Here is a 26014-nt window from a genome sequence, read left to right as displayed (position 1 = left end):
GTCTGTAAGAGAAGTGCAAAATAATTAAGTTTTCTGACATCTGGGAAAAAGGTAACATCCAGGTAAAGCCTACACAGGTTTCAGCTAAAGCTTTGGAAGAGAAGCTCTGTATGCTGATCTTGGTTTGTACTCCTGACATGCCTACAGAAGAGAGACTGCTGTGCAGCTACAGACAATTTGTCCAGAAGTAGTTCCCTCCCTTTTTAGTTCATCACTTCTACTGTTCAGGCTACAGAGGTAGTAAAAACAAAACAAAAACCCAACAATGAAACAAAACCCCAAAATAAACAACCCCCCCGCCCCCCAAAGGAACCACACTCTTGCTATACTGTACATTCAGAACCCTGTGGCCATGTTGTTGTCCTAACAATGAACAAATTCATTAAAAAACTCAACATTAACACATGAATGTGCAAAGAGCACATTCCAAAGCCAGTGCTGTGGTAAAGCAAGTGTTCGTCCACAGGGAGGGAAGGGGATTCTGTGAATCATCAGGAACAGAGAAAGGTTATTTCTGGCAGCCTACATGCTAACGTAAACAGGATCTGTTTCTCCTTTTAAAGTTCCGTGCCAACAGAACTATTGAAATGTCATTTCCCACCAGAGGAGACTTTTCTGTAGTCATTAAAAAATACATTAAAAAAAGGGAACCATAGAGCAAGAGACTATTGTGTTCCCGAGCTGGCAGCTGGTAGAGTAGCCCCTATGTTTGCATTGGCATTTTGTTCCAGATGTTGTCTTCCTTTTGTCAAAGTGAAAAACTGAGGCTGACAGATGCTCTTAGGTCACCAGGGCCTCAGTTTAACTTCATTTGGCTTTCCTTGCTAGAGAGAAAGGAGCATGTTTTTGTAGTTGTGCTTCAAAGGTCCGCTTCAACTTGGCTGCTCCTCAGTTAGCAAACTGCTGGTAGAAGGCAAGTTTGACCCTCTCAATGTGATGGCAAAGTTTAATAGCTGGCCCAAGCTTCAAGTCCATACACTCCTGAACAGTGGGCAGGGTCAGCAGCAGCAGCGCCTGGCCATCGATTTCCTGTCAGAAGACAAAAACTCCATAGTGACTTTGCATTTTTATTTTCCCTGCTCCTTCAGCTTTGGCTTGCTGTAATTGCAGATTCATGACCATTTGTGAACTAGATGTTTCTTTCATACTATTCCAGGCAGCTTAAAAATCTCTCTTTCTCACAACAAATTAACTCCTTTCTTAAAATGTCAGCTCAAATTCACTGGCTAAGGGACAGAATCTCATGAGAAGCTATTGTAAAAAATCAACCTAACAATAGAAACCAAGGAAATTTAATGCAGAAAGTCATTTTACCTAACCTCTGCATCTTTCTATAGAAACAGAGGTTCTACAGGGAAAAGTACATTTTCTGGAACATCTACCACAAACCATACTCATCATTAGTTCTAGTATTACAGTTTTGATAGACAATGTTTCTATGGGGGTTTTTTATGGAAAATTTTAACCAAGATGCATGTACGATGTTAACTTGACTCATGTTTGTACTTTAGTTGTCATACTTTAACACAAAAACATTCACTTGTTGTACAGCTGTACAACACTGTGATACCTGCAGTTAGTCTGCAAAATGGAAAATACTTATCATTTGGAAAATGCAACACAAGTTGCAAAAATCTGACTCCTAGAAAACAGGCTCCTGCCTTCATGGTGCTTGGTTGTAGGCATTCTCTATAGTTTAGGGATTTGGATGCCCCACAGACCAAAACGTCCTCCGCCGAGTACTAAGAAACTTGAAAAATTCTGGTCATTCCCTTAACTCTCCTCTCCCAAACTGCAGAAGGTTACATGTGCATTTGTTTTCTCACAACCCTATTATAAAATTTAAACTAGCTTCTTTTTGTGATTCATTAGAGGATAAGAAGAAAAGTGACAGATTCAACATTTTAACAGACAGAAAATGATACCTGATCAAGGAAAATTCTCGCCAGTGGTGCACAGTCAGTGGATTTGAGGAATCGTACAACGTCAGCCACACTCCATTCCAGAGGGTTACTGTCCAGCTGCAGCTTTTCAGCAACTTCCATCTTTATGTCCTAGACAAGCCACCCAGCACAAAAAGAATTCTCAAAATTTTACATATGCAATGGACCTACACCCCCCTCTACTCCCCCACACTCAAATATTCAGCTGCTAAATACAGCTCTAATGAGAGCTCAAATTGTAGAGGTTTCTTGGTTAGCAGAGATGTGCAGAACAGCATTGTGCTGAGGGTGGAGGCTATAACACCGTTAGAGCCAGTAAGTAGGGATCTAAAACCAGGATTTGGTCGACACCACATCACTGCTCCTGTTGAACCAAGAGGAGTGCTAACAGCTGGGAAATGGAAAGCTCACCATTCTACCTAGAGCTTTCTGTTTAGCCTTTATTACAGTCCTGTAATATGACTGTAAGAAAAATAATGATTTTTAATCATGATGTATTGTCTTCACAATGCTCTTTATGGGTTAATAGAGTATTTTATGAGAACACATTTATGATGATTAATGCTCCCAAGATATTCATGCTTGCCCAACACTGAGCAAGCTAGAACAGAAATCTACATTCGAAGTTACCTTTGGTGAAGGAGGTTTATTTTCATCATCAGAAAAGGAAAAGGTCCTAAGCTTCCTCTTCCGCTTGTCTCGGTCCTGAGCCAGGGAATGAGACAGTTCACTCTGTGTAGGAGAGGATGATAGTGATTTCTTCTCCGATACCTCTGATTCTTCAAGCAATTCGTCTTGGTGCTCTGAGGTACTATCCTCAGTCAGAGATTCTTCATCTACCTCATCCTGGTCATCCTCCTCTTCTCCTCCACTGCCCTGTAGAGGTGGGGGGGGAAGTGATGAAATAAGAAAATGGTAGTTTAGGACAAAAGCTACAATTGCCACCCATTTGTCAGCTGTAACCTGAGGTTACAAGGAACAAACACTTTGTTGTTTCAAATGAAGCTGGTCAAAGATCACATACCGCATCTATTAAAGTTGTTGCCAGTCTCATACCTGGGGAGATCCAGCTGGAGTGTTATCCACTGAAGCAGAAGAACGTTTTTTCTTATGAACAAAAAAATGTTTTCGTCTCTTCCGTCTTTTATTTGGTTTCTTCATGGCTACTTCCAGGTTACTGTGGCCACCCGGAGGCCTACCTATCCGCTTGTTTTTCCGCTTTCCATAATAGTGTGCTACCAGGACAGAAGAAAGGAGCATCATGTTGAAATGCACCTTCAATGTCACTAGTTATGTTTGTCCATCGTCAGGACTGGAAAAATCAGTAGAAGGACATTTCCCAATAGAAATCCCAATTCTGCAAAACTTCAAAATGAGTATGACTGTATCTTCCTCTTCAATTTGGTTCAAGGAAGAAGAGTTACTAATCAATTTTATTTGCCCTATAAAGATTTACTTCCTTTATCTTTGAGAAGCCCCAAATTATCAGATTTTATACAAAAATCATCAGCCACAGACTTGGTCCAATTTAATGGCGCTTTTTGTGATGTTTTGTAGTTTTTAAACATGGCCTCAATGCACTTTGTTCTCACAGTGTCAAATGGTTAAAGTTAGTTTAAAAAAAACCTAAAAAAACTAAAAGCTAAGAAAAGAGCTTGAAGGTGTTTTGTTCCACAATGAATGGGTAAAAGCAATTACAATGCCACTTAAATTACAATACTGGAGTCAGTTCTTGTCCCAAAAGTTGTCTTAAAAAGATAGAGCTTTAAGCACACAACAAAAAGTTAAGCCATGGTTCTACCACTTAATATAGAATTAATTTTTTCTCCCCTACACCCTGGCACATGGGTATTTTGTAGGCCTCTCTATGTAGTGCTTGAGCTGCTCCTTATGTAAGCAAAGCAATGTATTTTGGATTCCTTCTGAAGCCAAAGCCAGAAGAAACCAAAATATAACACCCCAAGTCCCACCTCAGTTTGATATCAGCGACCTACTCACTGTATTTAGTCTTTGTCAGGACAGAGCAGTTCTCTGAACACTTATCCAGCACCATCTGAGGGCCGAAGAGGTTTGGACAACATTCCAGCTTGATGCATGTTTTTCTACAGAAATCTGCCACCCGATCTGCCGTCCTCACAACTTCCACAGTTGCACGGTAGCTCTTCCCTTTGTACCTAGCATTGAAAATATGGTCGTAATTCAGGAATGCTCTAATTACCAGGATAAAAGTACTTCATCGAGAGGTGTACAAGAATACTGCTTTGAGATCAAACCGAGGGAAAATCTGAGCAATGAGGAACTTCATGGACTGACAAGTCCAGGAAACCGGTAGTCCCATCTCTTATGACGGTACCCCAAGCAAAGAAAAAAAGCCAGCACCAGAGAGATTCCTGCAGTACCAAACACAGCAACACTGCCCTGCCAGCAACTATAAAGTATCATCTAAGAGGAATATCCCAGAGTTTACATGTTTTGTTTTCTTTGTTCACAGATGGTTTGTTCTTTCTTTGTTTTTATGGGACTGCAGAAGTGTCCACTGTGATGTGGACAGCTGGTCCCTAAAACCAAGAGCTGGTTCCCAAAACCAAGACACAGTGCACTAGTTCAGCTAATAAAGGTAACAGCAGACAGCTTTTAGTGAGCCATTCCATGCATATACTATGGCAAACAAATGAACTACTGTCACATTTCCCATCAGCTTTCATCTAACTGCTGCACAATTCGTCAGGACAGTCACTTGCCATGACTCCACATATTGGTCCTGTTTGATGTAAATTAAGAAAAGATTTCTTTTTGTTTGTCAGCCTTGCCATAACACTGACAGAGCCGCACTATGAAGTATCTGCCAGAGTCATTCATCATTTCTGCTTTGTTCTTCCAGCACAGCTACTGGCACATGCTGATATCTATTAGGGATGTCTCAGGCCTGCAAGTATCTAGTCAATGCATTGGAAAAAAGAGCTATATCATCATAGTCCAGATATCCCTAGTGTCACTACTGTGACAAAAGAAAGCAAACAGCAACTTCAGTGAAACCAAAACAATTTTTTTTTCCTCTATTCTTCAGCTACATCTTCTATTTACATTAACCTTTCATATGATCTTCCTATTGTTCAAACCCAAAGCAATCCTCCAATACATGGAAAGATGTCTTTTTACACATGAAACTGATCCAACAAAAGAATTACTGACATGTTCAGAACTATGTAGGAAAGTGTGCTATGGCACAGTGGGAAAAATCTAATCTCTAGTATGCAAACACAGTGACCTAATTACAAGACCATCGCTAGACTATAAAGGAATATCTGGATTTATCAAATATATGCAAATATGATCACTGCTTTTTTTCCTAGCCACAGAATAATCTTGCAAAGAAGCTACAACCCAAAAAGCTCAGCAGGAAAACTAGGGAGTGCTTTAGGTTAGGCTGTTGTAGAAAGACTTCCATGCCAGGCCATTTCAGAGCACTGCTATAACTTAATTTCAGAGGAATCTTCTTCCACTGAGAAGTTTGTGTGGAAATGCCATGGAATTCTGACAAGCTTCCTAAGCAGTATGTGCTTCTGCTTTAAAATACTGACAATTATCTTCAGGTGAATTAAATTATCTTAAACTTCACCTGCAGGTGTGCCACTGTATATGCTATGTTGTGCCAGTATCACACCATTCTTACTTGACCACTAGCTGCTTACATGCCAGTAGCACCGGTAGCAGAGCACTCCTGGAATATTAAGGAGCATTAAAATCAGATGCACTTCACCAGAAATTCATAAAGAAATTTATAAAGGTGTGGAATTTTAATGGCTGTCAGCATCTTGATATGCTATAAGCAATTTTTCCTTCTCTGAAATGTGAGAAGTTAAAGCATAGAATGCAGAGAACATTGCTATTGGGATCAACTAAGAGGGGAGAACAGGACAAGAATTTACTTGGCTTTTAGGGTCTCTCCATGCCCATGCCATGCAGCCTCTTCATCCAACTGCAGTTCTCGCAGGACACGGCTAGGTTTGTATGCTGCATTGATCAATAAAGTGAGAACCTACAGTGAGGGACGGAAGAGGAGAGAACATGTGTAAGTTACTTGTACAATAGATCTGTTTTAAAGTGCCAGGGTAGAATAGGAAATTACTTCTATTAGTCCAAATTATCTAGCATCAAAGCATTCATTCACAGCAGGATTACAGATACCTCCTGATACTGCCAAAATGAAAACTGAGAGCAGTCGACACTTTGGGCCTTGCCAAACCTTCAGAATTTGTCTGTAGAGTCACGAGTGTATTTAGCAATTTCCAAGTCATTGCCCTTGAATTACACATCACTAAATCAAACCCTGGGGCTGAATACCACAAAACTTGTATAACCTTGGGTAAATCTAAGTGATTATCTTAGAGACTGTTTGACATGTGAAGATGTGCCAAAAAATACTGCAGGATTTTGCTGCCTGCCAACCCACTACTTGCTACAAAATCATACTGCAGAATCTTAAGCTCTCCTCTGTTTTGCTTTCATGATAAGGCCTGTAGTATAATAAAATGAGAATTTCTCTGGTGCTGTAAAATAACTCAATGTTGTGAATAACCTGAAATTAGTGGGGGATAGCACAAAATGTGCATTCAAATTGTATTTCTTATTTTCAGTATGTGCTTATTCCAAATCATTCCCAAATTGGGTGCATCAGAACCTTGACATAACCAAACTTGCAGCTTCATTCCTACTAATGCAGCAGTCCAGAAGTCCACAGTTCAAAAGAGGAGTATTAAACATAATGCAAGTACCAAACTCACTCTAGGATTCATACATTAAGCAAGAGTCATAATTGAAATGAATGCAACCAAGCATATTGGTTGAACTTTTAGCAACACTCAGCATCTGTACATCAGCAGGATTTGTGCAGACTTTCTGCTTTCAGGCAGTGAAGGAGGTTAAACGAAGCTGCCACAGAATCTCACACTTGCTCTTTTGGAGTGCTTACATCAGAGTACTGAAACTTGCAGAAAGGATGGAGTACTTTTCTGTATGCAAACCCAGAACTTTTTCAATAATCAGCTTGACTCTTGTCCACCGGACTCTTCTTTTACAGCATGTCTGCTGGAAAGTCTTTTTTAAGGTCTCTCCCAGTTATGTTATGTGATAGGGAAGGTAAAAATTCCAGAGATGTTGAGTCAATTCCTGCGTTTAAAGTGATTGTTTCATGAGAGCTCAAGTATGCACACATAGTTATGCCTTGGGAAACTTTCACCCTCTCAGGTCAGATGACAACCATCCCATGACCTTTTTGGAGATTTCAGAAAAATAATTATTGCATTAAAGTATCTGTAAATTTGCTGTGAAACACCTTCTGGAAAAGAGGCTCTTTGGCATTAAAGAATGGCCTTTTTCTCCTTCTTCCCCTCCCTCAGTTATGTTAGAAAGCAAAACCACAACTTCATCTGATCTTTGTGAATCATATCCAACTTATAAAACACAGAATTTTTTTAATTCTCCAATTACCGAAAATAGTTTGCCATTTCTACTAAGAAAATCTGTATTTCCTCTGTTTTAACATAAACAGTGCAAACTGTAAAGGAATTTTGGGATTATCTGAACCTAAATTCTGTTAATTAAAATTGAAGCATTTATTACAGCTATAAAAAGATACTAACTCCCTTGATTGTGGTAATTACAGGTTACTCTGTTTTAACCTAAAATAAAGTTTAGCAGTAGAAGGCTGATGGTAACTCAGATAAATGAGAGGCTTTTACTCTTTCCAGCCATTCATAAAACAGTCCATGATTTATACTTGATTTTATGCAAAACCCCCTCTTTACTCATTATCAGCTTAAATTTATTAATTACCCATCTATAACTAGAGAGACACTCTAGCATTTATGATACACTGCTATATGCAAGTCCACTATGTATGACCACCTCACCTCTTTCAGAACAAGAACACAGTTCCCAGGTCCCACAGACTGAGGAAGCTCTGCAATCCTGCCTTTGTTAAGGTAAGGCCCTGAGAAGCACCGGTGGTTGAAGTAGATCTTTGGGCAGCAGTACTTTCCATTAATTACCACTGAGAAAGGAGAAAGCAAAGATTTAAATCACATGCTACAACCTCCCCAGCAGAGTGACATCTTGCAATACGTAATATTTTGTTTGCTGTGAAAAAGGAGAGTAAAAACTCTTGAATGACATGAATTTGGGGTAGCTTCAGTGTCACATTTACAATGACACCATTAGCTATTTGATGTTGCCAAAATATTTTTCGTAGTTCATATACATGCTTGCAAATTGTCAAACTACAGGAAATAAAGTTGGTCATTTATCAGAAAAGAAACAATTCTTCCTGGCTAGTCTGATGCTTCATGGTATTACACCAGTGCAAACAGGCAAGATGATGACAACCACAACCTTTTGGTAGCAGAAGGACTTCCTACAGAGCAACTCCTGATAAATTTCACAGTCAAGTAATTATGTCTCCCCCAAACTTCTGCCACCAGAGAAGCTGGCAAAGTTATTCTCCACTGTTTATCCTAAACTGCAGTATCACACTGCTTTGCATTTTCAGACTCTTTTCCCTCTATCAGCAAACAAAAGATGCAGCAACTGATGAAGTGACCTTTGATGAGTGACATCAAGTTTTCTAAGCCTATTAAACAATTCAACGCTGCTCAAAATTAAAGTTATGTATAATATGTATTGCAAGATACTTACGTATAAATACAAAATTGTTTTACCCTAGCAGTGTTGTAGTTTTTCGTAATTGAGCAACACTAACACTTAAAGATCTTAAATTCAGTAGTTGGTAACTGGTAGATAAATAAATGAAGTCAAATTTACATTGACTCTATTAAAAGCCAATTAAAATGCTAAACAAGCATGAATCGTTTCTATGAAGCTTGCATTTGGTGCAGCTTCAGATGTGCATTTCACTGTACAGAAAACAGCGGAAGAGGCATTTTGTTGCCAAACAGATAGATCTGTATGACTGCTTCACCAGCAGATGTACTTATTCATCATATTCGTTCTTGCAACAGTTTAGACAATTATTAGATTTCGCCATCTGGCATACAAAGCAGTTTACTGTTTGAATTGCTTTTGTTTATCATGATGAAGTTATCATAAAAACCAGACAAACCTGCTTCCCAAAGCTAGAATCTAACAACTCAAAAGCACAGATGCAGTGCGCCTGTTACGCTTCTCCCAACATTATTAAACATAACAGGTGACAATAAAAAAATCATCTGCATAGGTCACGCTACACATTTCGCTCCACATATCCTCTGCTGGGGGTGGGGGGGGGCATTCTGGTGTGAAAATCTAATTTCCAGGTTTAATGCACATAACAATTGCAGGACACAAGTAATTGTATGGGTTTTTTTGTTTCATTCTTTTTTGAAGTTCAACAAATCATCAAGGGATGAAAATCTTCAAACACTTTCCTCCTCTTCCCTAAGAGAAGAGTGTTGAGCAGCTGAACAATGAGGCAGCTGAACTGTTACAGGATTTTGTCTTTGTTAGCCTGCCCTCTCTGATCAATACCTGAGTCAGACGAGTTCAGTTCCTGGTTCTTTAGTCCATCATGAACTGTCCTTGAAGACAAAATTCTGAAATGAAAAGAGTAAGATTGGGAAAAGGGACAGATGGTAAGCATAGTCACCTCTCAGTTACTAAAACCCAACCATTAAAATTCTTTTTTTTCTCCAGGTCCAGCCTTATTAATCTGCTTTTTATACCTCCCCTGTTTCACAACAATAACATACGAAGACTATCAAATTCAGTTTGGAAAGGACTACTGTACTCCTACAGCTAGCAGCAATCCTTCCTTGCTTGAAGTATATGGGCTACCATGGTGATAAACACACCACACAAAGCTACTGACAATAGTTGACATCTTCTGCCTCCTTTTAAATTCATTTCACATTTCATGGCACAAGGCAGTGCACAGTCTTATCTGAGGCATTTTGAAAAAGATGGATTTTAAATAAAATACAACCAAAATGATTCAAGTACTCTGGTAAGAATTCCAATTACAAAACAAGGAAGAACAGTCTGCTCAGTATTTTAGGAGCAATGAAAACATTGGCAGGACTACTGACAGATCTGGTGTTTGTAAAGCTGGAAGAGTCAAAACCAACTGTCAGGCATTCTACTGAGCATTTTTGAGCAGGCTCACACAAAGGAATTTCATGTGCATGACACAAAGTTTATAGACAAATTGTAGGTATTAGTAGAACTCTCTTTTTTGACTAGTCTGGGCCAAATTTAATCTGGGAAGGAACTGTTAGAAGTTCATCTACTAAATGACTCGCAGTAAAGCCAAATTTTCTGATCAGCTGTGCAAAATCACAGCTACATTTTAAGGCAGCCACATTTTCTAAGCATGTTTACAGTACAGAAACTGTATTATTTGAGAAGGGAATACAACCAAAAGGGAATCCAGTAATTTTCCCTATTCATCACCATTAAAAAAAAGGCTCAAGCACAAACTTACAAACACAGGCTTAAGATCAGGCTAGTTTTTCTTAAATGCACTCCAATACTCACAGATAATGCAATCTTTTAAAAATGAAAGATCAACAATTTCAACCCCAGAACGTCAATGACTTGACCTATTCAATAATTCAGCTGAGTTGCACTAGCACTGTTAAAAAACAAATTCCATGATTTCTATCTCCCACTAAAGCAGTGCAAGAAGTCTTTTTCAACATCAACAGGAACTACCAGCATTAAGACAAATGGATTGTGGAATCTCTCAGCCTTCAGTATAGCACTTCTGTAAAGTTAAATCTCCCCTAAGAAAACATGATTTACCAAATAGAAAAAAAATCAACAAAAAATAAAAGCAAAAAACCTGTTACTTACTGTTTCTCTGGTTGAACTACTGCAATTTTTTTCTGCTTGTTTACTGAAAGGAAGAAGAAAATATAAACAGCAAAGTATGGGAGGCATACAAATGAAGCTTCTAGTACAATATATATACTAGACTCATTTCTTCTAAGTTATACACCAAAAAGAATCTATGTTCAAAGTCAGCACAATGTTAGATAGCTGACCTGTCTGCACTAGAGACATGCTGGCCCATGTAATTTGATGGAACCCAAAAGGTTTACTTCAACTTTCACTAAAAATTCATTAAATCAGGCATGCATATCCCCAGTCTTCTAGGAAATCTCACCTTTTGTGCATCTTTCTTTGCATCATAGGCCCTAAACTGCCTGTAACACCAGCCAAAAAGGAATGATATGCTTTCCTTTTCAGCACCCAAAGGTGCTGAAACCTAACCAAAGGTTAGGTTCATAGGCCTAACTCTCCACTTTACTGGCCCAAGAAACTTCAACACTGTTTAACTTTGAAATGGAATGAAATTAGCTGGTTAGAAACATATACGACTCAAGCCAATTGCTGTGGAGGAAAACACTGTTGCAACTAAGAAAGTCAACTAGGTGATAGGTCCACCTGCTAATTCTGGCTTTCACAATCAGGTAATGATATTAAATAAGGCAATGCAACACGTGCCTCTTCAGCAATTTCAGGCTTTGTCCCCAATAAATTTCTGGATTTTTTTTTAAAGCGTCTTTTCTCTAATTAGGTTGCCCCCACTTCCTCCTCTGTCATTGGCAGTGCAGACATGTCTCAGGTAAGTTTCTCCTGCTTTGACTTCCAGTACATGACAGCTCATCCCAATCTTACTTAATAAACATTCAGAAAGTTCTTCAGTTTCTCCAACTCCCATTAAACTTTAATAAACAGAGCTCACTAACCAGTTGAGAGAAGACACTATCTTATGTTACTTACTAGTGTAGTTAAAACAGGTAGGATTTACTTTTCAACATTTTGTCATTAAGGGATCATAACCATCTGGCCCATTTAGAAAGCCAGTCCCCTTTATTTCAACTCCAAAATGTATACACACTCAACACTGTTTTGTTATGGCATTAATTTTACTTGCACAAGTGCAAGTGTAAAATCAGTATCAGGTTCAGATACATGGCAAGAACAACTCAGACAAAAGTATATGCATAGCACGGGTGTGTGTGCATACACACAGATATGATTTCTTTATTGTGACTAATGGATCGTTTCCACATGCTCGTACAGCATGCAAGGGTCTCAAGCCAACACTGCCTGTTTTGGAGTTGTATGGATTCCAACTGGACCTAACAGCCAGGGGAACAGTTGCACAAGGCATGGATTCTCTGTACATGGTGAACGTTTCCAAAATCAGTGATGCCAGCAATAATTCTGCAGTAGCCTACTCTTGAAGGTCTTGCCATCTCTGTCAACCCAGCTAACCACTGCAAATAGAACAGAACTGATACCTATTGCTTTGCGAGGAGGTCTGAGCTGATATCCATTCGTCTCACACCAACCCACTGGAAATATATTCATGGATTCCACGCTCACTATACAGTCAGGGACGGGCTTCTTGGAGCCTGTTCAGTTTAGAGAAGCAAAAATTGAAGCAACTCATAAAAATAAAAAAACCTCATTTGGTTAATGCTTCCTCTATGTTTGCCAGTGAAGCTGCTTTTACTTATGGTGTATCTGGAACACAATATCAATTGTTTATTCATCCCCTTTTATTGATCAGATTCTTTCCTGACCTCCTTTGCTTCCTCCTAAAGGCTGGAGATAGGAATTTGACATCCACAGTTTAGCAGAGACACACAGTGCATAGTAAGTGCATGCTGATGTTACTTCCAATCAAGAAATGGGATTATAATGGAGAACGGCTGACATAGGCCTATTCTATCTTAATGAATAACCTCTTTAAATGTTTTCTTCCTAGGTCCAAAGCTTGCTCAGAACGCAAGTCGCTCATTTGTAAAAATGGTACAAGGCCCTCGCTTTCTAAAAGACACTGATCAGCACTTCACACAGTGCACTAGCCTAGCATGGACACACTGCAAGGCACAAATGCCATTTTTGCCTAGCTTAAAAAAGCACTGCCATGCAAAGCTAATTGGGAAACAGACAATGCAAATGGTTTTTTGCTGTGTTTTCATTGAGGAAATGGTGATTTGCTGCCCATATTCAGCAAGCAGTGAGTTTGCTCCAGATGCTCTTCAGGTTTGATGATGGTACTACAGAAAATCAATGCAAGTGCTACTCTCCTCTTCCACATCAGGCTTACCCTCCAGCTGAAGCCAGAGGTAGGAATCTTTCAACTTGGTGACTGTAGCAATGCAAACTTCTTCAGGATCAACTGGGTTCACAGCCTCAAGTTTCATGTTCTCTTTAAATCCGTGGTCAGAAGTTAACTAGGAAAAAAGAGAGAATACTTCAGTAAAATACCACCTCTATATCCAGTAGATGATATGAATAGCCATGAACAGGAGCGACACACAAAAGTCTCAGTGTTTGAGTAACATAGAAAGATAGTCACGCATTCAGAGAAGATTTCAGATAATTAGCACATTGAATACAAGTAAGATATATTACGAACTGCACAGAATTTAAGTTAAAAAAGGCTCTATACACAGACCTAGAAAAGAACATGCTTGTACTCAAAAAGATGCTGAGACTTACTGAAAGGATTGAGTGCATTCTAAGCAACCAGGAATTCTCCGCTGCTTGCTACCTAAGTGATAAGTCTGACAAATAGTCTGACCAGGCTCTCTGTTCTATTATGTTAGCTTGGAAATCCACTTTATGTATGCAAATAACATTCCTGCCTCATCCAAATGAGTTCTGGCAGACAGCAAAGGAAGCTTTCTTTTAATTTTACATTTTTTGGATAAGTAGGATTTTACTTTATTCACCAATTTAGTCCACATTTATAAAAAAATTCCTAAAACGTAAGAATGGATATTTATCCAGCTCTGAAGCTCCTGAATTAAAGATAAGAAGTAACAGCCAGACAGAGGACTCTTCCTCCCAGAACCACTCTGCAACGTAAGTACAGGATCAATACATTATGAATTCTGGAACTAGCCTATAGTGATTAACTCTTCTCAGAAAAGGGATAATAAATTCAATGACCTGTTCTAAGATGCCACAGCTTACAAGACAGAACAAGGGCAACAAGAATTCATAGCCAGCAACACCCTCTTCAAAAAATGGTAATTATTCATTTTAATTTCTTCCCCTAAGCACTGCAATAGCCCAAGTATTGTAAATGGAATTGGAAGGCAGGTGTTAATAGTACCCTTTTCTGCTTGACAAGGTATTGTGCTTTGGGAGACAGCAATACTGTCACTGAACCAACAAAAGCCCAAAATCTAGCAAGTACTTCAGGCACTGATTAATGTAAAATGATTATTTGGTACTAATTTAAGATGACTTGGTATTGATTAATACAATGGAATGAATTTTTCAAGCTGAAAAGGAAGGAAGATTGAAAGAGTACACTAAGTAAATGAAAATAAGGTCTATTAAAAGGCCCTGTTTCCACAATTACAGGAGTGCCAAGGATTGATGCTGTTTTATGACTATTCCACAGACTCTCACACATCTCAATTTCACAAAACAATCATTTATTTTCCACCTGCTTTATCACAACTGAAGCATTTGGTCCACCACTTCCTTATCTAGGAAACTGGCATACGCCTACTTCAGTTCACATACATTTGTACTCTCTTAACTCTTTTGTTTCCTCAGTTATCACAGGTAAGGTGTTAAGGTACTCACACGCATCCAGAGGAGGGCAACAAAGCTGTTGAAGTGGCTGGAAGGAATGTGCTATGAGGAGCAGCTAAGGACTTTGGTTTTACCTAGTTTGGAGAAAAGGAGGCTGAGGGGCGACCTTATTGCTCTCTACAGCTTCCTGAGGAGGGGAAGTGGAGAGAGAGGTGCTGATCTCTTCTCCCTGGTGTCCAGTGATAGGAATGGTGGGAATGGTTCAAAGCTGTGCCAGGGGAGGTTTAGACTGGACATTAGGAAGCATTTCTTTACTGAGAGGGTGGTCAAACACTGGAACAGGCTTCCTAGAGAGCTGGTCGATGCCCCATCCCTGTCAGTGTTTAAGAGGCATTTGGACAAAGGCCTTAATAATATGCTTTAACTTTTGGTAAGCCCTGAAGAGGTCAGGCAGTTGGACTAGGTAATCGTTGTAGGTCCCTTCCAACTGAACTATTCTATTCTACTTGAAAAGGTAATTTAAGTAAAAAACATGCAAAAGGTTCTTCTCCCTGGAATCAAGAGTGTCATTCACATAACAGAAGAGAGATTTTTCTGCAAGAGAACCTTACCAACGGGAAGCAGCTCTGGGGAGCCGCCTCGGCACCACATTGTTTGAGGTAGTCTGCCCAATCGAAGTCCTGCCCAGGATAACCTAGGTGAAGAAAAAGCAAACGGGTTGGTTTAACAGCATGAGACTCATTTCAAACTGACATGACATACAGATCACTGAAATCTGTTTGGGTCACTCAAGTTTGTCGGCTGACTAGGGCTTCACTGAGCCATCTGAGGTCAGCCCGCAGCATGGTTCTCACATATTTGAGATACCCTCTTTATTTTCATTGCAGAAGGGCTTTGGGCACTGCCACACCTTGACTCCCATTTTTGACTTGAAATGGCGTCAAACTAAATGTGACTTCACGGAGAGCAACCTGAAGTGTGAATAAAGTACACCTGCTAAGCAGACAAGGGCAGCAATCGAGACATGGGGAAGCGTTTGCACCCTTTTCACAGGGCACAGATGTAATTCAGGAGAAGTTTCTGCAAGATTACTTCACTGATGTCATGTCAGCTCTGACAATTTTTTTTTTAAATGGAGCACTCAAAAAGTGCACAATACCAACATATTACTCTCACAAAAACACGTTAAATACTAAGTCATTAAAGAGAGCAGTTAGATGTCCTAAGAGGCTCATCAAGTTGCTAACAGCTGTAAATCTGCATACATGTTTGAAGGGAAGAGTCTTAACATGGAGTCCATCAGGAGACAGAGCAAATTTCCAAAGAAAAGACAAATTAAATTCTTCTTGGAGGAAATACTTCACTTCCCTGTGTTCTAATAAAAAGCAAGTAACTGGAGGGAACTGGGTGCAGAAGTGTGCTGCCATGATAGTTTGAGGCTGGTAGTATATTAGCAAGGAGACAACTGCAGCAGTTATTCCAGTACTAAGTTGGAAGCACTCCCCTGCAAGGGACGCCTGTGACAAGGGTTTAAGAAATCAAACACAATTTTAAACCTAGACTAAGAATGTAGTATTGACGTGACAATCAAAAAAACATTTAGTTCAACTACCACTCAGACGGGGCCTAACCACAGAAGGACCTATTTATTTTTCTCAGTTTTATCAGTGCCAGTAGGGCTCTTGGGACCTCACACAATTCAGAATGCCCACCATTTCCAGGGGGACTATGAGGAGAGAAGCTTAAAATCTTTGTCAGCTCCAGTCACATGCCTAGAAAGTGAGATTTTATCTTACACCTGCAAAATTCTAGGTAATGCTAGGTCAAGCAAAGCCACTTTTTGTACCTCACCCAAGGAAAGGCAAGAGACAAACATCCAATGGTTTTTGCTCCTCTGATGTCACGAGCAGCTAAAACAAAACATTCAGAATTCTGTGGTGGTGAATAAGAGTACTGTGTTCCTGGTTTTACAATACCGTTGACATTTCCATTTTGAGAAAATGAATAAATATTTCAGTAGCTGAGGATCACTCCCCTATTCCCTTATGTCCCGAAGCAACGTTTCAGCAATCTGCTACCTTGCCTGATAGGTCCTTGGAAAAAAAAAACTTCATTAACTTGTAAGTTATATAAGATATTCTAAAAATATTATAAAATGTTGGATAACAATGTTCCATTCTGACCAGAAGCAAAAATCCAATGCAAAGGCTATAGGCTTCTGATATCATGTTAATTAATGCTGAAATCACCATTGCCGTCAGCCCTGGAACACATACTCCATTCGTTCAAGTGTGCAGGATTTGATGCATGACCAGCATCCCCAGCCACTGTCATCTTCTCAAATCCAGGCACGTACCCAGGAAATTTCAGTTTCACTAACTCAAAGCTCCTGTTTCTCAGAATTTGATCTTTCTTGTTCTTTGCTTGTGTTACTACATGTAATTCTTTTGCAAAAGCGTTGTCCTAAACATAGCGCTCTGGGGATTGGCCATCTACTTCCTTCAAAGAGCGAGCATGACAAGCTTGCACAAACATACCTGGTGGGGGACTGAGATGCAAGCCGTTCTTCAGACTCCACTGCACAGGGAAAATACCAGCACTGTTGACGTGACAAATATAAGACTGGCTGGTTGTACTGTCTGGTCTCAAGTCATCAATTTGTATCATGAAATATTTTTCATTGTATACCTGTAGTTAGCCAAGAGAGAACCATGTGGTCTTGTAAGTAGCACATACTGATCTACTGCTCCCTCTCCCCCATTTTGATAACTCTATTAAACAGCAACACTGCATGATGAAAACCCTTTACCTTGAAATACTGTGAGGGTTAAAAAAAAAAAAAAATTAAAAGAGAATTTATGGATTCATAAACCAGCAGACTCCTCTGCATTATCTGGAAATTTAACAAAAATTAATAATAATAATAAAAGGTAATGTATGAACACTTCAAAAATAAGTTGATCAAGTGCTATATGAAATTTTCTTATGAAAAAAATGCAGAGAAATTAGAGTTTGTGGTCTTACTACCATTCTGTAATAACTGCTTATTTCAACAAGGCTGAACTGTGTCCGAGGATGGACTGTCACAAGCAAAACCTGAAGTAACTAGGAGCAGTACACGAAAATGTCAAGAAAAGTAAATGATTTTGCTTTGATTGGAACTGGTTGCACCTTTTAGTAATAAGCGAGCATCTTATTTGAAGAAACTCTATGTGTATTGGGTTTGTGTGGCAAGGTTTTAGTAGCATGGGGGCGTTACATGGGTGGCTTCTGTGAGAAGCTGCTGGAAGCTTCCCCAATGACCGACAGAGCCCATACCAGCCGGCTCTAAGACGGACCTGCCACCGGCCAAGGCCAAGCCCATCAGCAATAGTGGTAGCGCCTCTGGGATAACATATTTAAGAAGGAAAAAAAGTTGCAGGGCGCACAGAAACGGCAGCTGGAGAGAGGAGTGAGAACATGTGAGAGAAACAACCCTGCAGACCCCCAGGTCAGTGAAGAAGGAGGGGGAGGAGATGTTCCAGGCGCCGGAGCAGAGATTCCCCTGCAGCCCGTGGGGAAGACCACGGTGAGGCAGGCTGTCCCCCTGCAGCCCAGGGAGGTCCACAGTGGAGCAGATATCCACCTGCAGCCCGGGGAGGACCCCACGCCGGAGCAGGTGGGTGCCCGAAGGAGGCTGTGACCCCGTGGGAAGCCCGCACTGGAGCAGGCTCCTGGCAGGACCTGTGGATCTGTAGAGAGAGGAGCCCACGTTGGAGCAGGTTTTCTGGCAGGACTTGTGACACCGTGGGGGACCCACGCTGGAGCAGTGTGCTCCTGAAGGACTGCACACCGTGGAAGGGACCAATGCTGGAGCAGTTCGTGAGGAACTGCAGCCCGTGGGAAGGACCCACGTTGGAGAAGTTTGTGGAGGACTGCCTCCCGCAGGAGGGACCCCATGCTGGAGCAGGGGAAGAGTGTGAGGAGTCCTGCCCCTGAAGAGGATGAAGTGGCAAAGACAACGTGTGATGAACTGACTGTAACCCCCATTCCCCGTCCTCCTGTGCCACTGCGGGGATAGGTAGAGAATTTGGGAGCGAAGCTGTGCCCAGGAAGAAGGGAGGGGTGGGGGGAAGGTGTTTTGAGATTCGGTTTTATTTCTCATTACCCTACTCTGGTTGATTGGTAATAAATTAAGTTCATTTTCCCCAAGTTGAGTCTGTTTTGCCCGTGACGGTAATTGGTGAGTGATCTCTCCCTGTCCTTATCTTGACCCACAAGCACTTTGTTATATTTTCTCTCCCCTGTCCAGGTGAGGTGGGGGGAGTGATAGAAAGGCTTTGGTGGGCACCTGGCGTCCAGTCAGGGTTAATCCACCACAGTATGTTAAGAGTTTAAAAGAGAGACCACCAAAATGTAAGATACTATATTGAGAGCCTATCTGTCCTAAAGAAAAAGCAACAGTTCCTGGAAAATACACAAAAAAAGATTTTAAAGTACGTCCTGGTTTTATGTTGTACAGCAAGACTTTGGTTTACTACATCAAAGCAGGTCTCTTGAGAACCTTTCACCTGCTTACTAACTCCAGAAGACAGAAGTTGCTCAAAACCTGATTATGTTGGAGAGTTTTCATTTCAACTTTTAAACCCATGTGTGGGCCCTTGTTTGAAAAACAGGCCACCTAAACGTCAGAGCTTGTACATAATAATGACATAACCTTTGCAAAAAAAACCCCAAATCTATCTTCAGGTGGATACTCAGATTATAAGCTATTATATCTAATTTTAAAAATCTGGGTTTGACAATTTTAGCCATTTGACCTTTTGAGCTTCTATCTTCATGGAACTTTTCCCCTCCATTCAAATCTAATGGCTTCACCATAAGCAGTTAAGATTCTTTTTCACAGCAACCTGTCCCCTAAGAGAGACATACAAAATACTTAATGTGAAAACTAGTTCAAGGTTTTAAGATAATCTGTTAACAAGAATTTCCTGAGCATTTAAGAATAGAAGTAGCAATAGAATTGAATCTTAGCAGGACGAGTTAAAGAACGCTGGTACCTTGAGAACTGTAGCAGGAGAGATTACAAAAGGAGCCATTGGGTCCACAGCTTCTAACTTCATGCCTTCAGAGAACGAATGCACTCCAATCACAGGTTTATCCTGAAAAATATGTATCAGTGTGATTACCTGCCTTTCTCCATCAAAAAAAGATGTACCTTACATAATTCAACTGAAGAGGATAACTTGAGTTTTTATTGGTTCATTCTAAGAAATGAACATGTCAGAGTCCCAGCAACCTCTCTATAATGAAGAGAAAAGGCCAACTATGCTGTCTGAGACTGACAGTTTTCTATGAGTTTTAAGAAATTGAGTCCCCAAGACTTCCTCCTCTGATATTCTCCACATAGAAGCAAGATTTCACACTACAGGGTGGTCTGGTAAGTCAATAGAAATGTTTTTTTTTCCCCTAACCTTTAGCAGTCATCATGAGCTACAATAAAAGAGAACTACAGAAGTCTCCATTTTCAGCCTAACAAAAACCTGCAAAACAGGGCTCCTGCTCCAGAATTATATATATCCTGCTCTGTATATGACCCAACACATTCAAGAGCAACAGCACCTCCTCTTCTATTCTGCTTATGGGTCCAAACGAAGCTGAGAAAAATAAACTAAGAACTTGAAGGACTAAAGTTACTTCTCAAAACGTGTCAAGATTTTTTTTTATTTCAATTCATATATATTTAAATTCAGACGCATTAGTAACTTTTACTAACACTCAGGATATAACAGGACATCTTACATACCGTGTGTAACTATATCAGGTTACAGATTAGATGTTACACACATTAAGCTTTTCAATGTACTCACACAATTATAGAGACTGTAGTAACCCTGAACTCCTCTAGAAGGACAGTAATCCGCAAGACCAGCTGGTGAACAACCAGAGATGCCATTATAAAGCATCAGAACCAGGGATTTTTCCCAGTATGACAACTAATGGCTCACATACTTGTGATGGGTGCGTTGTCTAACTTAGAAGAATTGTATAATAGTATGATTGTTTTTTGTTATTCTTACTTTTTTAAACTAGAGGGAGAAGGAAAAAAATTTAAAAAAACCCCCAAAACCAAAGAAAACAAAACAGGGAAAGGATTTTGAGCAACAATGACTGACTTCCCTGAATCACTTCTTAGGAATATAGCATTTTCATGACATCATCCACAGCATTAAACTACACATATTGTGCCTTTACTTTAAAGAGATCTGTAGGAACTGATGACTCCTCTTCCTCCACTTTCACCTTCTTGAGGATCTCTTGCCAATCTGCTTCACTCTTCAAGGACCTAATGGCTTGAGTTAAAAAGAAAGGAAAACAGCGAATGAAGTCATCCTTCCTTCTTCTTTTCCTTCAGAACACATAGCAATAAAGCCAAATGTTTGATTTGTGCTCCTCCAACCGCTAAATTCATATCTGTTCAGAATCTGTGCAAATACTTTCCTTCTTAAAAACTGTTTTCTTCAACATTTGGATGTGTTACAAAAAGTGACTTCAGTCAAGCAACACTGTATCACCCATATGCTGCCTAGTCTAGTTTTTCCTGAGAAAACAGATCACATCAACACGGAGGAAAACTTCTGGAGAAACGTATGACCAGAAAACAAATCCCCAGCTGGATAATGCTAGCTTGTTTTATGCTTAAGCAAGCAGAAAGTTCAAGAAATGTTCCACAACTCTGTCCCAGCTGCTAAGTTACTCTTTTAGCATCTGTAATTGCAGATCACACACCTCTGATAGAAGAGGAACTACTTGTACTAGTGCCATCGCGCACAAAGGATCCCTGTGAGTATATCAAAGGTCTTATGTAGACATAAAAAGGAAAGAAATCCAGTAGCTGACTAATATTTTTAAAGATGTTATTCACCTAAATAGTGCTGTGGAATCTACCCATCTAGTTTCTGTAAGCAATTTGGTGTCTCCCTTTTCACAACTGTGATTTCAGCAGAGATTGGTCAAGCACTAGAAAAGGCAGTATGCTCAGTCATTTCAACAGAAATTGGTTTGGTTTCCTCGGCACAATTTCTTGTTGCCATAAGGGGAAAACATTAAAAAAAAAAACACAACAAAAACAACTGTTCTAAACAAACTGCACTTCTGCAACTAATAGCACAGACTGTGCCAGAACCTTAGATGTACACCTGCCTTTGTAGAAAGGCTTTAGCGTAAATGCTCAACATTTTCCAGTTTTATCCCAAGGCTTCCCCTCATCAGGAAACATGTTACATCACTGCTCAGCTCATAAGCAACCCATTTGTCTTTCAGCCATTTTATGGCCCACTTCTTTGATGACCCACCCTGACATACTCATGCCTGGAAAACATGGTCATCTGTCCCACCCCCCGCCTCCGCTTCCATGCACTTGTTCCCTGAGCACCCATTTTTAAGGACATTTTCATATCCACATAATACCTCTTCAGACAGTGCCTTAATTAGCCCAGTGGTCTTGGAGTCACAACGGCAAAAGCTCCTGTTGAGCAGTACTTCAAAACCAGATGACTTTATCCCCACCAGGAATACAAACCTACCAAAAATAACTATGAAGGCAATCCCTTCCTCAGTTCCTCCCTTTCCACAAACAGGTGGAAAGTTTTGACAGGCAAAACCATTTTAGCAACTTATTTGAATGAGTGAAAAGTCTTGTAGGACTATTTACTGGTGTTTTCACTTACATTTTATTAGGTACTATTTGTCAGATCACACACTGATTATGTGACCACCATATGCATCCAGAAGGCAGTTTTAGAACACTAAAGCAGCAGCAGTATTCTCTAGCCTCTGACCACCATATAAGATATATGTTTTGAAGTACCTAAAGGTGGTTGCAGGCTATATCCATGTTGAGCTGCCCACCCCACTTGATGAAGGAAAGGATCCAAGTAGAATAGCCATTGGTCAAATTTGTCAGAATCCTCCAGCCCTTCATATCGCAATTTAAGTCTCCCACCAACATTTTCTACCACGTTGACTATCCACGCTTCCAGGGAATCCCGGATGTTTTGCAGTTCTAATCGGGACCCTGGTGCAATGAGATCCAATGGATTTTTCCCTCTGTGAAGCTACAAAAAGAACACAAATTATTCTGTACAACAGAACAAAACAAATCCTGTAATTCCACTTCTTTATAAACATTCTTTTTGCATAAATAAAGTATGAATACAGAAGTAAAGAAATACAGGTCCCTTACTAACACAAAACAACAGAAATGACAATGTTTAGAATTGCTGGTGCTGCGCTGGTGAGCTTCTGCACTGCCTGTAGATACAGTCACAAATTTCACTTAAGTCCTCATCATCATTTTCAGAAGCATTATGACTTATATACTCAAGGTTTGAAGGAAACACGAATAATCTCTTTCTAAAACTGAGTCATCTAGCATACAAAGATGACTAGACGGAAAACATACAAAGATAAAAATGTTAGTTGTCAAGAAGATGTTGGCAGCATTTTCCAAAAAAATTATGTTCTGCACTTTACAACCAGACACTGATACAAGGTGTAAATACTGTCTTAAGTGCAGAGGAGGGGATACAAATTTGGTTCTTCACTAGCAAAGATGCAAGTGAAACAATAACCTGCCCATTAGTAAAAAAAAAGAAAAAGTGAAAGAAGGAGTCAACTCAGAAAGGAGACAACATGAAAGCTAGATAAATAAAGGATTATTCTCTTAGAGCTGTATGAAGGAGGAGCAGAATAGGAGGAAGACTGAAACCTAAGGGAGTTTGAAAAAGGTCTTTCTTTTGATAGAATTAATGAACAGCCCAAACCTGCAGTGACAGTTATGTTTCAGGACAACACTATCAAAATTAAATACTGTAAACAGGAAACACTAGAGAGGGGAACTTTAAGGTCAGCAGCATATTACAATGCTCCCTAAACTTAAAAGAGGGAATTGAACTGACAATCTGAATAGGGAATTCCTTAATGACAAAGGGTAAAATCAAGACAAAACCCAAGATGCAGCACATTGCAGCACTTACCCCCTCCAGCAGGTTAGCAGGAGCACTGCATGCTCCTTTCAGCACCCGCTGAAGGAATTCCTCCTGGTCAGGTATCTTGTCCTTGATACCTAAGTGAAAAGTGAAGAAAGACTGTGATTCTTCCTGCCAGTTAAATATTATTCAGATGACAAGACATTACTACGCTCTTGTGCTGCCTAATTGACAAGAATCTGCCACATACTCACCAGTAACACCTTAAAAGAAGAAAAAACCCAACAAAATCTTTAAAGGAAATGACAAACCAGTAGAATTTGGTGGGCGATGATTAAGATAACCACAAGTCTCTGTAAAAATAGTCTAGTTCTGAAATTAAGCTAACTCCTCTCTGGTGAAAAAGCAATCTCCTACTGTAAGTCATGGCATTTCAGAAAAACATGGCAGACAACCTCAACTTGTCATCACAGCAACACCACCTGCGCATAACAGCAATTATGAAGACTACCTGCCAGGCTTACAAAGGACAAAAGCATACTTCTGTATGTACTCCCCACTTCTGCATATAGAGCCAATACCTTCAGGCACTTTGAGAATCTTCTTGTTCTGCTCACACCAGCCAATTGGGTGTAAATCAGCTGTCATGATATCACACCAAAAGTCAGCCTTGCGGTCTTCCCCGTAACCATCGTAGCGCAACAGGAGCAGCTGCCCACAGGTAGTAATGATGGTGGCTACCCAGTAGGTGTTTTGGTCAGACTTGACAGCAACTTCTAGCTTCATACCAGGGGCAAAACCATTCTGCAAACTTGTATCCACCTGAAGAGGAAGAAGATCATCACATTTGAGCACCTCCCAGATACCTCGTGGAACCACAGAGGTAGCAATTTCAACATGTTCATTAGCAAAAAACCTCAAGCCAAATGCCATCCAGTCTCTTCAGCGAAACAACTTCATCACGTTATGTGAACCAGATCGGAGTGTACGTGGAATCATCACTAATGAAATCTCCTTTGCATTTCATAGTATCTTTTCAACCTTAAATCAATATCTTGCAATTCATCTTCCTGCCCTGCACAATACCTCACCCATCACTGAAAAGCTTTCCAACTCAAGCTGGGCTGCCAAGCTAGGCAAAATTAAAGGTCAAACTCAGCAACACAACTCAGACTTTTTGTGTTAAACTATGTCTTTCAACCTCTTTGGACAAAGAGCCTGTTTAAAGTACATACACATGCTTTAGGTAACAGTATCAGTGTCTCTTCCGCCATGCTCACTTAAGAAGTCACAAATCTGCACAAATTGCAGAATAAGGATTTTTAATGTCTCTACGCAAGAACCCAAATAATTCTGTATGTAGCATTGTTACATAAATTGCATAGAACATAAACACTATGTGTTCTTCAGTGAACTCAGGCTTTGACAACAATAAAGCACCAAATACTGTGTGTGTGTGCGCGCGCGTGCGCACACAGGTCAGGAATCTCACTGCACAGTATTCAGATACTGAAACATGAACTTAAAAAGAGAAGGCAAAACATTAAGTTTCTTGTATCCCAAACTTCCCCCAGCTCAAACATTCCTGAAAGAGCAGAAGGACCCTGTTCTGCTCTCACTACAGTATGTTTCTGAGCTACACTTAATTCCATGGCCTCAGTCTTAAAAATCTAACATGTCAATCCCCTGTTCTCAGCTGAATGTAACCAGTGTTTTCTTTCTTAAGTGGTCCCAAGTTCCATTTCCTCTTTGACTCAACTGCAAAAAAAGGCTTTCAGTATGATGCAGATGCAGTAGATATTTTCTGGGTTATTTATTACCAGTTCTGCGCTGACGGTTCAGTAACTGGCATAGCTATTATAGTCTCATCAGCCAGCACATACTGGTTTGCTAAAAATAAAACTAAGAGAACCACACTAGAAAGAAAAGCATATGCCTCTGTTAACTGTTCACATCCTTTAGGTTAATACCCTTCACTTAGAGAAACCCGTTCTTAAAAACAAAATCAGCAGGACCCAATACCTGCAGGAATTCTGAAGTGGTATTACAGAGGTCACCTCTTCAAAAAGATAGTTGTCTTGCTGAAGAGATATTAAGAAAGACTTCATATTCTGATTCCTGAAAGAAAAGCCATGAGCTCGACACAAAGTCTGAGGAACTGGGAAATCTGCGCAGCTGATTTCTGATACCTGAACTTTCAGCAAAGCCTCACGGCAGAGAGAGCTGCATTCAACAAAACCAACAGCAACAGATGGAGCTTACCCTGAAGTCAGGTGCATTTTTCTAACACTGTCATTTATGTTTGCCGGTGGGTACAGCAGAGACCAAGAAGTTAGCCCCCTCTCCTGGCAGCCGGGCAAGACGACACCACTAAGTGGTTTAAAGCACAAAACTTTTGTTTCTTTAGGCTGGCTCACTGAGCACACTGGCTAGCAGAAGATGCTGTGGAAGCTCCGGGAGTATTTTCTTTGGAGCAGTGGGTCTGAGAGCAGCAGCTTCCTGCTGCACATATGGCAAGCTGAGATGGCCACGAGAGGTTCG

At 40.2% G+C, this 26014-nt stretch overlaps 1 protein-coding gene across 1 annotated transcript in view; it reads right to left on the bottom strand.

Moving 5' to 3' along the window:
- Positions 1 to 301: 301 nt before the first annotated feature.
- Positions 302 to 26014, bottom strand: part of SFMBT1 (Scm like with four mbt domains 1) — an 80412-nt gene continuing 54699 nt past the window's right edge. Inside the window, exons 4-21 of the mRNA XM_052777431.1 lie at positions 24055 to 24295; positions 23522 to 23610; positions 22354 to 22600; positions 20739 to 20836; positions 19544 to 19645; positions 17042 to 17192; positions 15116 to 15198; positions 13060 to 13186; positions 12245 to 12358; positions 10788 to 10830; positions 9465 to 9529; positions 7856 to 7995; positions 5873 to 5982; positions 3942 to 4117; positions 3000 to 3178; positions 2574 to 2819; positions 1926 to 2054; positions 302 to 1029 (exon numbers count right to left, since the gene is read on the bottom strand). Of these exons, the coding sequence (XP_052633391.1) occupies positions 889 to 1029; positions 1926 to 2054; positions 2574 to 2819; positions 3000 to 3178; positions 3942 to 4117; positions 5873 to 5982; positions 7856 to 7995; positions 9465 to 9529; positions 10788 to 10830; positions 12245 to 12358; positions 13060 to 13186; positions 15116 to 15198; positions 17042 to 17192; positions 19544 to 19645; positions 20739 to 20836; positions 22354 to 22600; positions 23522 to 23610; positions 24055 to 24295 (2481 nt within the window). The 3' untranslated portion in view covers positions 302 to 888. The remainder of the gene's footprint in view (positions 1030 to 1925; positions 2055 to 2573; positions 2820 to 2999; positions 3179 to 3941; positions 4118 to 5872; positions 5983 to 7855; positions 7996 to 9464; positions 9530 to 10787; positions 10831 to 12244; positions 12359 to 13059; positions 13187 to 15115; positions 15199 to 17041; positions 17193 to 19543; positions 19646 to 20738; positions 20837 to 22353; positions 22601 to 23521; positions 23611 to 24054; positions 24296 to 26014) is intronic.

This window comes from Harpia harpyja, chromosome Z (assembly GCF_026419915.1).
Source record: "Harpia harpyja isolate bHarHar1 chromosome Z, bHarHar1 primary haplotype, whole genome shotgun sequence".
Classification (NCBI taxonomy): Eukaryota; Metazoa; Chordata; class Aves; order Accipitriformes; family Accipitridae; genus Harpia; species Harpia harpyja.
Note: the sequence above shows the minus strand (reverse complement) of the source record. Positions and strands in the feature narration are given on the sequence as shown.